At 48.8% G+C, this 12,712-nt stretch overlaps 1 protein-coding gene across 3 annotated transcripts in view; it reads left to right on the top strand.

The window, feature by feature from the left end:
* rgs3a (regulator of G protein signaling 3a) overlaps nucleotides 1-2,778 on the top strand; it is a 244,983-nt gene extending 242,205 nt beyond the window's left edge. For all 3 annotated transcript variants that reach the window (XM_060912131.1, XM_060912129.1, XM_060912130.1), the window contains 2 exons: nucleotides 326-492; nucleotides 971-2,778. In XM_060912131.1, the coding sequence (XP_060768114.1) occupies nucleotides 326-492; nucleotides 971-1,171 (368 nt within the window). In that variant the 3' untranslated portion in view covers nucleotides 1,172-2,778. The remainder of the gene's footprint in view (nucleotides 1-325; nucleotides 493-970) is intronic.
* The last annotated feature ends 9,934 nt before the right edge of the window (nucleotides 2,779-12,712 follow it).

Genomic DNA, 12,712 nt, shown 5'->3' with positions numbered 1-12,712 from the left:
CCAAAACGGGAATCCGTAAATCATTCAAAGTGAAGCACAGAAAAAAGTATCTTGTGCCGGACAGGAAAGCCGAAGCTGAATATCTTCTCAAGAACTTGTGTAATGTAGATCGATGAATTGTTTTTGTGTGTTTTTGGAAAAAAAAAAAAAGAAAAGGTAACAGATCAGAGCTTCATCCCAATCCAAAGCGCCGGAAGGGCATGAGAGGAAGCGGCTAATCTGTATGGAATGATCAGTGCTTATCTCGTACTGAGCTCAGCCGAGCCTGCTGGTTCTTCCTGTCCACTCATCCAATAACACCCTCTGTTCTGTCTTTCTTCATCAGATGGGCTGGCGGCGTTCAGAGCGTTCCTGCGCACTGAGTTCAGCGAGGAGAATCTGGAATTCTGGCTCGCTTGTGAGGATTACAAGAAGGTCAAGTCGCAGTCCAAGATGGCCTCAAAGGCGAAGAAGATCTTCGCAGAGTACATCGCTATCCAGTCTTGTAAAGAGGTAAGGCAGAGTTCTGAGCACGATATTCAAGCCGAGGCCAAACAGCGGCCAATTCCAGTCAAAACAAATCAGGGTTGAGACAGGTTTTTAAGTAAACACACACACACACGGGCAGCGGAGTGTAAATCCTGTGCCAGTTCTCCTCCAGAACAGGATGAATGAGCCAGTCTTTGTGTATGGTTCCCACATGGAGACCTGAGAGGCCTGGAGGATATGAGATCATCCTTAATCAACTCACACGTCACTGTCCTGCATTAAGCCTCTGGTTTTTCGTGCATGTTTTCACTTTTTGAGTTTGGAACAATCCTGAAAAGGAAAAAAGCAATTCAAACAAGCCCCCATGTACTTTACGTTAAACCGAGAAAGAGCAGAACGTGAGAATGAGAACACGAGAACGAGAACATGTACCCTGACCTGATCTGACGAGGATGTTGTTTCAGTGATGTTTAATTAACCGTATTCTGCTTTTGTCCTCTAGGTGAACCTTGATTCATACACGCGAGAGCACACCAAGGAGAACCTCCAGAACGTCACACGCTCCTGTTTCGACCTGGCCCAGCGGCGGATATACGGCTTGATGGAGAAGGACTCGTATCCGCGGTTCCTGCGCTCAGAACTCTACCTGGACTTAGTGAACCAAAAGAAAGCCAACGCGACGTCTACGGCATCCTCGTCGTAAGAGGAACCTCAGCGCAGAGACGCTTGATATACACACACAGAAAAAAATCTAACTAGCATCGTGGACACTTCTTCTCATCCGCCATCCTCGCCATCCTGTCCTATGATCAGGAGAGATAAAAGAAGGGTGATGAACAGGACAGAAAGACGCCAGAAAGGAAGTCGGTTTTCCGATCTGATCTGATCTGATCCGATCCAGAGGCTGAGCAAAGAGACGTGTGGAGTTTCTGTATCACGAGCTACATCGTCTTTATTTTTTTCACTTTGACATTTTTTTTTTTAATTTATGGTTTTGGAAAGAAGTCAGGGTGGGGGACAGGGACTGATTTACTCTTCGATGCAAAGACAGTCGGGTACTGTTTTGTCGCTTGTTATTTATCGTTTCTGCGCTCCGTGCTCGCGGTACGACGCAGACGCCAGTTTTTCGCTCTCATCCTCAAACCGTCATGACCGGATCAATACAAAGTGCACGCAGTCCCTTCCTTCCTTCCCTCCGTGGTGTAGCGAGGCGTCTCCTTTCATGTCCCCCCATCCTGAGAGACGTTTCGAGAGGCGGAATGGACCAAACCAAACCATGCTTGCTTCTGCACATGGGACGCAATCAAACATCCATCTGCAGGCCTGCGAAGGTCAAAAGCGTGACAGTTTCTGTACAGAAATTCATTGTAGCTCCATGTCAGGATGAGACGAGAGGATTCTCAGGACTGCACGGCACTCGACTATGAAGCTTTCAGGCTCGTTTGACCTTTATTTCACATCCTGTTAGTTTTGTATATATTATTATTATTATTATTATTATTATTATTGTTATTTTTTAATATTAGGTTTAAACCTGCACTCAGTAGATTTATTTTGTTGTTAATAAGAAAGATAATGCTTTACCTGTACAGAAAAGAAAGTTTGTATATTTATTTAGATCCTTGCTGGATGTCTTGTTCAGTTCATTGCACTCAGCTTAACAAAAAAAAAAAAAGTCCCCTTTCCCCTCCCCGACACACCTTACCTTTACCCTCTTCCCTTTACCCATGATCCTCAGCTGTCCTTATGTCAGTGCAATATGTTTTTGTTTGTTTGTTTGTTTGCTTATCTGTTGGATAAGTTTCACTTTTTTTTTTTGACGATGGATTTTTATTTGTCAGGAAAAATTCGACCCGCTCGAAGACTGAGCTGCAGTTTTAGTTCATATTAAGCGAGTTATTCTAACTGTGTACTCCCTGGCAGCAGGCCGCCGGGGGTTTATGGATGTAAATATAATTCTTAAGAAAAGAATAAAACGATGAAAAAGACAAAAACACAAGGTCTGGTGGGAAATCCCACGCCACACAGCTGTATGTATGTAAATGTAAATACTCAGAGCCTCGAAGCTATAAAAATGACGACATGTAACATTATCAGGGAAAGCCGTTGGGTGAAATCCACCTTTCCTTCGGTCATACACTGCTTGTAAGGGGTTTATGAAATGTATTTGATCTATTTCACTGTTTACAATTCAATCGCATCTCCTAAAATAGCAAGCAAAAAAAATGAAAATAGAGAGAATACGTTTGGTGTCATTGTAAAAAAAAAAATGAGAGAGAGAAGATATAATAAAAGAGTTGAACAATAAAACTGAGTCCTGATCTTGTTTTGGTTTTTTGATTATTGGTTTATTTTTCTTAGTGGACATTAGAGTGTGTGTGTGTGTGTGTGTACCGTATAAATACATTCATCAGCGTCACCTATTTCTGTCACACCTCAGCTAAACAGGTACAGCACACCTCGCTCTAAATAGGTGACCTGAAACAGTCACACAGTCGCCCTACAGTGAGAGAGAGAGGAAAAGGAGAGATGAAAAAGAGATAAAGGAAAAAAATAAAAGTACGGGATGAGTTTTCAACTGGAAGCAAAAAGAAAAAAATCAGAGAAAAGAGAAGAATAAAGTGATGGGGGAAAAAAGGAAAGAAATTGAGGAAAAAGGAAAGATGAGAGAGAAAGGGGAGAAAAATAAAGAGAGAAAATGAGAGAAGAGAGAATAAAGGAAAAGTGAAAGTTAAGAAGAAAGACGAAGGGTTCAGGAGTGGAGAGGAAAAATCAAAGAAAGAAAGGAAAATAAAGAGATGAGAGAGGAAAATGAAGCTCAGACGTTAGCAAGAAAGATTAGGAGGTGTAGAACAGGGAGAAGAAGAAAGACAAAAGAAAAAGGCAGAGACTAAAGGAAAGAAGAAAAAAGGAAAATGACAACGGAGGAGAATAAAGAGATGAGAAATGTTTAAAAAGGAGAGACGGGTGGAAGTTCAGGTCAGAGGAGCGATAAGAGAAGAAGAACAATGTGAAAGAGGAGAAGAGAATACAAAGATGAAAGAGGAAAGAATGACTCCTAGAGAAAGAAAGGTGAAAGATAAGGAGAGGGTCAGAGGAAGAGGAACATCTCGGAGGAAATGTGTCGAGTGCAAAAAAACTCGATCAGTCTGTCTTCTGGCAAAATCTTAAGCAATATTCACCTTGTGGTGCACCTTGATGGAGATGGCCACACATAAGTGTGGCAAACACACACACACAATCATTGTTAACACACCACCACTCAAAGTTGTTCACACGAGTCCAAGCAGTGATGTGTTGAACCCAGTGAGTCAGCAGGAGATCAGATAAACACAAGTGGCACGTCTGAGCTGAGGTGTGATTTCAACAACAGAGTGGAGCAATAAAAGAGGAAGAGAAGAGTGTGTCAGAGGTGATGGACGAGGAAGAGGAAGAACAACAAGACCAAGAGCATTACATTAATGTTACATTACACATTATTTTATTTTCTCTTTTATTTTGCTTTTGTTTGTGTAGTTTGATGTTTGAGTGTTTTTGCCCGCCAGTTGTGGTGTAGCTCCGGACCCAGTTTTGGGCGTCGGTTCCCTCCAGGCCTTGGTTCCCCGTGGGTGATGCCTGTGCTCCTAGCTATGGACTGCAGTGAGCTCGTTGCTCATTTTAACATCGTGGTTGTCCAGCGCTCTGTGCAGCAGTGCTTTAGTGCTTGGTGTGATGTTCCGAGCGATGTTGCTCGGTGGCGTCGCAGCGGCTGTACAGGCGGTTTGGTGGTGCGTCTGTGCTCGCTTTGTGGATCCATGGCGCGGTGTTCCGAGTGATGTTGCCATGTGCCGTCGCGGCGGCTGTGATGGCGGTGTGGGACTTGTTTTCGTGCACCTTTTGGTGGGACTGTAGCTGCTACACCACTGGAATGACATCCTGACCTTTATTTGGTGGACTTTTTTTTTCCCTAAAATTGTAAAGCGACCTTGGGTTTTGAGAAAGGCGCTATATAAATTGAACTTCTTCTTCTTCCATTACAGGCATTTCTTAGATGCTCTTATTCTCTTATCCAGAGTAATGTACAACAAAAGAGCAGCCTGGGGAGCAGTTAGGGGTTCGGCACCTTGCTCAAGGGCACTTCAGACATTCTTACTGGTCCAGGGAATCAACCTAATGACCTTTTGGTCCCAAAGCTGCTTCTCTAACCATTAGCTCATACGGTAGCTTCCCGCCTGGCCTACAGCAGTGACTTCAGATGAAATTAGAACATCAATCAATCATTGATCATGTTCTGGTTCATGGCATGACGACAAGGGAATCAGAACAACCCGCGGCCTCCATCCTGTCAGAAACAGGGCTACAGTGGGAGTCAAGTTCTGTCCCTCTAGCTACAATCCACACTAATGTACCCCAACGGCTCATTATTGGACCGTAAGGTAACTGAGTACGTTTTTAGGGCTAAAAAGGTACATACACTGTAAAAAAAGATATCTTGTTAAGAGAAAATATCCTTAAAGGAACAGATATCAATGCGCTGTCGAAGCGCGCAGAAGGTGTTAGTACGCCTGTCATTATAGTGCGGACTTTCCATAGCATAGAAAATCGCCATGTTTCAATTTGTGTAACTAAACTTGTTTCATATCACTGGTCATATAAACCTATGTAAACAGGAAAAACGTGGAAGAGTTTGGTCGCATCTAACTACAGCCCCAAAAAATACCATTGGCCATGCTGAGCCTAGCTACATTGCTAACAGGAGTGACAGCGCGTCTGACTGCGTCTGACTGACTGGGAGGTCGCGCAAAGCTCGGAGAGATACGGAGCAGCTCGTCTCAATTCAGATAAGAGCATATTTCATTATGGAAGTACGGTGGACTGTTCCTTTAATATGGATGAATTTATCAAATATTTCTCATTAGAAGATTATTAGAACTCAAATGCATATTATTTATCTTACTTTTAGACGCTTTTATTCATTTCAAGCTTTACATTTTCATATTCTATTGGCAGAGAATTTTGCTTCTTTCTAGAATAAAATGTTAAACTTAGCAAAATTATGTGCCGACAGAATAAGAAAATCTAAAGCTTGAAATGAGTAAAAGTGTCTAAAAGCAAGATAAATAATCTTTGAGATGTAATAATCTTCTAAGAAATATTTGATAAATTCACCCATTTTAAAGATATTTTCTCTTAACAAGATATCATCTTTTTGTAGTGTAGATGTTCCCAAGCTGTATATATACAGGGTACAAATAAGTAGATGAGAGCAGGGAGAGTTGGGATAGGATGGGGGAAACTTGGGACAGTTTGTATTTCCATAAATTAATTTCAACCAATCAAGTTTAGATTACATCAGATGTTCGATGTTGGCCCTTTGAGTAACCTGCTGCCTTTAGAACCACGAAGCTGGACACTGCAGTAAGGTCTGTGCAGGCAAATATTTTATCAACCAAAACTTAAAAGTATTTTCTACTTCGCCTCCACCTGCACTCTGTGGTGTAATGTATGCTGGGAAATTGGGGATTCGTTAGGAATTAAAGTATGTCGCCTAGAATGACCAGATATACACTACTGTTCAAAAGTTTGGGGTCACCCAGACAATTTTGCGTTTTCCATGAAAAGTCACACTTTTATTTACCACCATAAGTTGTAAAATGAATAGAAAATATAGTCAAGACATTTTTCTGGCCATTTTGAGCATTTAATCGACTCCACAAATGTGATGCTCCAGAAACTCAATCTGCTCAAAGGAAGGTCAGTTTTATAGCTTCTCTAAAGAGCTCAACTGTTTTCAGCTGTGCTAACATGATTGCACAAGGGTTTTCTAATCATCCATTAGCCTTCTGAGGCAATGAGCAAACACACTGTACCATTAGAACACTGGAGTGAGAGTTGCTGGAAATGGGCCTCTATACACCTATGGAGATATTGCACCAAAAACCAGACATTTGCAGCTAGAATAGTCATTTACCACATTAGCAATGTATAGAGTGGATTTCTGATTAGTTTAAAGTGATCTTCATTGAAAAGAACAGCGCTTTTCTTTCAAAAATAAGGACATTTCAAAGTGACCCCAAACTTTTGAACGGTAGTGTAGTATTATTTATTAAACTCAAAGTCTGGGGGAAAAAAAAATTAGGATTTTGTGTTTGAGTTTTTCTATTCAGCAGTAAGGATTATGAGGATTTGACTCACGGGCGATTGCTCTAAGACAACGAGGGAGGTTCAGCCTCCTCTAAAAATGACTAACATCATGTAGGATGAATTGCGCTAGGCTTATGTTATAGCCGACCTTATAACATTGCTATTTCAGATCCAGAATAATAGAAATATATGTGCTCAACCAACTACAGTGCAAAATCATTCCGTTATAACTTTCCCCAGTTCGCCGAATGTGTGCGTGAGTTTTTCCCCCTTGTGACAACGCGATGCAGTCCAGCCTCAGTGGACTTCAATGGCATTTGGGAGCGATGCGCTTTTCAATCTCAAAATGCAAGACGGTTATTGGACAAATACTGTGAAAATGCCCGCCCACGGACTCCGAGCCTCACAGTGGGAGGGACATGGCAGTTTCCGCGAGGAGACTGGTGATTGGTGAAAGCGGCCGGATATTTTCTTTGATTGACAGCTCGTTTCAACTATAGACAGGCAGCGGAGAATTTCAGTTCAGTCCCATGCGGATTCGCAAGTGCTGTGGTGTATTGTAAGAGCTCAGCTTACATTTCGATTTCATTCATTACATACGGTTTCTACCAGCTTTTTTAGCTTGTATATATTTTCATTGTAAATAAAGTGTAAATATAGTGTTGTCAAGTTTGCTATCTTAGTTCCAGAAATTTCGTTTATTTGAGTGACTGAACTTGAACTTGAGGGGGCTAGTCAGCTAGCAAGAAAGCTGCGCACGGATGCCAAGCATTGCTGAGTTAATTTTGGCGAAGCCATTTGCCAGTCTTCCTTTCAAGGAAAAAATTAAAATTAAAGAGCAGGGTAGACCAACGCCTCAAATTGACTTGGTGAAAAAGGTAGGGAATAATACTCGTTCCTTTCAGCTCTCCTCCTGTCCATGGTAATAATCAGAACCGGCTCTGTAATGATAATGCGCGCGTTCTTCTCTCCCTCTGTGGTCGGATGTGTTGAGCGATGTGAGCGTGGGCCTTGCGCAGCTATGCTGAGCCAAACATAACCTATCGTAGGCTTCTAGGCTAATTACACGCTTACACTGTAAATGCTTGACACGTATTGCAAATAAAATAAGAGTGTTTTCCTGGCCAACGGTAAGGGTAGGGTTGACAGGTAGCCTATGAGGGGCCTCAAAAAACCCAGTAGCCCCTGGGCCACGGGTGTTGATAAAGCGCCCCTGCTCCTGGTACGAGAAAGTGAATTGGCTAACAGCAAGTGACCCACATCAACAACAGTAAATAGGCTACTTTAGTAATATGTCATGGATGGACCAAAAATATAGAATCTATTTAAAATGTTTATGCTGAGTATATTATTGTGGCAGCGGGGGCGTGGTCAAGCACCGGTCTGTGACAAGTGGGCGGAGTTGGGGAAGGTAAGTGGCAGAATCGCTTCACCTGAGTGTCATTAACCTGTGTTTTGTGTGTTCTCCCCAGTAAACCGCCCTATTTAAGGAGGGAGAGCGAGAGCAGAGGGGGACCCGGACGAGACGCTGTGTGTGTGTGTGTGTCTCTCGCGCTATTGTGAAACAGTGTTGCAACCCTGAAAAGTGTGGCAATAAAGCCGTTAGACAAACCTGATCTCTGTCCTGCCGTCCTCTGTGCTCCACCCACACGCGATTCTCGCTACAGTGGTGCCGAAACCCGGGATCGTGGAGCACCTGTCCTGCAGCCCCATGGAATCCTCCCCGTTCGCGGACTTGGTCCACGCCCTCGCCACGGCCCAGCAGAGCCAGCACCAGGCGCTCGTCACACTCCGGAAGGAGCAGGAGCGCCGCTTCGAAGCCCTGGTGCTGGCTCAACAGGAAGACCGTGAGGCATTCCGGCGCCTCCTCGCGTCGGCGGGGTCCACCAGCGCCCCGGCCGCGGGCCCATCTCCCATCACCTTGACTAAGATGGGCCCGCAGGACGACCCCGAGGCGTTCATCGCATTATTCGAACAGGTCGCCGAAGCCTCGGGGTGGCCGATGGAACAGCGCGCGGCGCGCCTCCTCCCCCTCCTGACGGGAGAGGCGCAGTTAGCCGCACTACAGCTCCCCGCCGACCACCGGCTGGCCTATGCCGACCTTCGCCGGGCTGTCCTCCAGCGCGTGGGGCGCACGCCGGAGCAGCAGCGCCAGCGCTTCCGCGCGCTGCGAATGGAGGAAGTCGGCAGCCCGTTCGCGTTCGGCCAGCAGCTCCGGGACGCCTGCTGGCGGTGGCTGAGGGCCGAAGATCGCGACGCCGAGGGGATCATCGACCAGGTGGCGCTGGAGCAGTCCATCGCCCGCCTACCCGCCGGAACCGCGGAGTGGGTCCAGTGCCACCGCCCGGCGTCACTGGATCAGGCCGTAGGACTGGCGGAGGATCATCTGGCGGCTGTCCCGGCGGCAGGACAACGGATGTCTTCTTCTCTCTCCTCTTCTCTCTCTCTCTCTCTTCCCCCTCCTCCCGTGTCCCGTCCTCGCCCCATTCCCCCACCACGGAGGCGGGGGCCGGCCCCACCCCAGCCGGCCCGCCGCACCCATGGTGCCCTCCCGTTTCTCCCTTCTGTGTCTGTCTCTCCCCCCCCTCAGGTGAGTGACCCTCAATCCACAGCTGCAGAGGGGAGGCCCGGGCCGGTTTGCTGGCGCTGCGGGGAACCGGGCCACCTGCAGCAACAGTGTGCCGCGATGGAGGTGGGGGCGGTGGTGCGGATCCCCGACGCGCCAGAGGCTGCCCTCGATCAGGCCGGAGCATATCGCATACCGGTAAGTGTACAAGGGGCGACCTATCAGGCGTTGGTGGATTCGGGTTGCAACCAGACCTCGATCCGCCAAAGCCTGGTGCAAGATGAGGCATTGGGGGGAGCACAAGGGGTGAAGGTGTTGTGTGTGCACGGGGATGTTCACTGCTACCCGTTGGTGTCGGTCCACATACATTTCAGAGGGGACAAATCTATAGTGAAGGCGGCGGTTAATCCTCGCCTTACCCACTCTTTAATCTTGGGGACTGATTGGCCGGGATTCCGGGGGTTGATGGCACACCTAGTAAAGAGTGGGTCCTGCCGGTTAGCCGGGGGGGTCCCGGTGTCGTTTTGGCTGGAGCTGCGGTCGCAGGGCCGTCTACGTCATCTCCGCGACAGAGTGAGGGGCCCCCGGCTCCTCCTCTTTCTATTGGGGAATCCCTCGCGGATTTCCCACTGGAACAATCGCGAGACGAAACTCTGCGACACGCGTTTGACCAAGTGAGAGTAATCGATGGTCAAACGCTCCAGCCGAATGCCACCCCGACCTTCCCCTATTTTTCCATTTTAAAAGATAGGTTATACCGAGTGACGCAGGACACTCAGACGAAGGAGCGTGTCACCCAGTTGTTAATTCCAAAGAGCCGTCGGGAATTGGTATTCCAGGCGGCTCACTTTAATCCCATGGCGGGACACCTCGGGCAGGATAAAACACTCGCCCGGATAATGGCCCGATTCTATTGGCCGGGGATTCGCGGCGACATCCGTAAGTGGTGTACGGCGTGCCGCGAATGCCAGTTAGTAAACCCAGCGGCCATTCCAAAAGCGCCCTTGCGCCCCCTACCATTAATCGAGACCCCGTTTGAACGAATTGGGATGGATCTTGTCGGGCCATTAGATCGGTCAACACGAGGGTACCGCTTTATATTGGTTCTGGTGGACTATGCAACGCGATACCCGGAAGCGGTGCCTCTTCGCAATATCTCCGCACGTAGTATTGCAGAGGCCCTCTTCCACGTCATCTCCCGGGTCGGAATCCCGAAAGAGATTCTGACTGATCAAGGCACCTCGTTTATGTCACGAACACTGGCCGAACTGTATGGGCTATTGGGTATTAAGCCGATCCGCACCAGCGTGTATCACCCACAAACGGACGGTTTAGTCGAACGGTTCAACCGCACCCTCAAGAATATTATCAAAAAATTCGTAAGTGAGGACGCACGTAACTGGGATAAGTGGCTCGAACCCTTGTTGTTTGCAGTGCGAGAGGTCCCCCAAGCCTCCACGGGGTTCTCCCCATTTGAATTACTGTATGGGCGTAAGCCGCGCGGCATCTTAGATGTACTGCGGGAAAATTGGGAGGAGGGACCTTCGCAGAGCAAAAATGAAATTCAATACGTTATGGATCTGCGCGCAAAACTCCACATGCTCACCCACTTAACTCAGGAGAATTTGCGGCAGGCCCAGGAACGGCAAACCCGCCTGTACAACAAGGGCACGCGCCTTAGAGAGTTCACTCCGGGAGATAAGGTACTCGTCCTGTTGCCCACGTCGAGCTCCAAATTAATCGCCAAGTGGCAAGGGCCCTTCGAGGTCACACGGCGAGTCGGGGACGTCGACTATGAGGTTAGGCGAACGGACAGGGAGGGGGCGCTACAGATCTACCACCTCAATCTGCTGAAGCTCTGGAATGAGGAGGTCCCCGTGGCGTTGGTGTCGGTAGTTCCGGAGAAGGCGGAGCTGGGGCCGGAGATCCAAAAAGGGTCATTGGCATCTCGCACCTCTCCGGTCCCCTGTGGAGACCACCTCTCCCCGACCCAACTCACGAAGGTCGCCCAGTTGCAGGCCGAGTTTTCGGATGTGTTCTCGCCCCGGCCCGGACGCACCAACCTCATAGAACACCACATAGAGACGCCCCCGGGGGTGGTAGTGCGTAGCCGTCCTTATAGATTACCCGAACACAAAAAAAAGGTGGTTCGGGAAGAACTTCAGGCCATGCTCGAAATGGGCATCGTCGAGGAGTCCCACAGTGACTGGAGCAGCCCGGTGGTCTTGGTTCCCAAGGCCGACGGCTCGGTCCGGTTCTGTGTGGACTATAGAAAAGTCAATGCGGTGTCTAAATTCGACGCGTACCCAATGCCTCGTATTGATGAGCTGCTTGATCGACTAGGCACGGCTCGCTTTTACTCGACACTGGATTTGACGAAGGGATATTCGTCAGATCCCCTTGACTCCATTATCCCGGGAAAAAACGGCCTTTTCCACACCGTTCGGCTTACACCAGTTCGTCACACTTCCGTTTGGGCTGTTTGGGGCGCCCGCTACGTTTCAGCGGCTGATGGACCGGATCCTCCGGCCCCACGCCACCTATGCGGCCGCTTACTTAGACGACATAATCATTTATAGTAATGACTGGCAGCGGCACCTGCAACACCTGAGGGCCGTCCTTAGGTCGCTGAGGCGGGCGGGGCTCACTGCCAACCCGAAGAAGTGTGCGATTGGGCGGGTGGAAGTACGGTATCTGGGCTTCCACTTGGGTAACGGGCAGGTGCGTCCCCAAATTAATAAGACAGCAGCGATTGCGGCCTGCCCGAGACCCAAGACCAAAAAGGGGGTGAGACAGTTCCTGGGGCTGGCTGGCTATTATCGTAGGTTCATACCTAATTATTCGGACGTCACCAGCCCGCTGACTGACCTCACTAAAAAGGGGGCGCCAGATCCGGTCCAGTGGACGGAACAGTGCCAGCGGGCTTTCTCTGAGGTAAAGGCTGCACTGTGTGGGGGGCCACTTTTGCACTCCCCTGACTTCTCTCTCCCCTTTTTGTTGCAGACGGATGCGTCGGACAGAGTGCTGGGGGCCGTTTTGTCCCAGCAGGTGGGGGGAGAGGACCGCCCAGTGTTGTACATCAGCCGGAAGCTGTCAGTGCGTGAGGGGCGCTACAGCACTATCGAGAAGGAGTGCCTGGCCATCAAGTGGGCGGTCCTCGCCCTCCATTACTACCTGCTGGGGCGCTCTTTCACCCTCTGTTCGGACCACGCGCCCCTCCAGTGGCTCCACCGCATGAAGGATGCCAACGCGCGGATCACCCGTTGGTATCTGGCGCTCCAACCTTTCAACTTCAAGGTGGTCCACAGGCCGGGGGCGCAGATGGTCGTGGCGGACTTCCTCTCCCGTCAAGGGGGGGGGGAGTCGGCTGCGGGCCGGACGGGCGCCCGGCCTGAGTCGGGCGGTGGGGGTATGTGGCAGCGGGGGCGTGGTCAAGCACCGGTCTGTGACAAGTGGGCGGAGTTGGGGAAGGTAAGTGGCAGAATCGCTTCACCTGAGTGTCATTAACCTGTGTTTTGTGTGTTCTCCCCAGTAAACCGCCCTATTTAAGGAGCG

This window comes from Neoarius graeffei, chromosome 28, assembly GCF_027579695.1.
Source record: "Neoarius graeffei isolate fNeoGra1 chromosome 28, fNeoGra1.pri, whole genome shotgun sequence".
NCBI lineage: Eukaryota > Metazoa > Chordata > Actinopteri > Siluriformes > Ariidae > Neoarius > Neoarius graeffei.
Note: the sequence above shows the minus strand (reverse complement) of the source record. Positions and strands in the feature narration are given on the sequence as shown.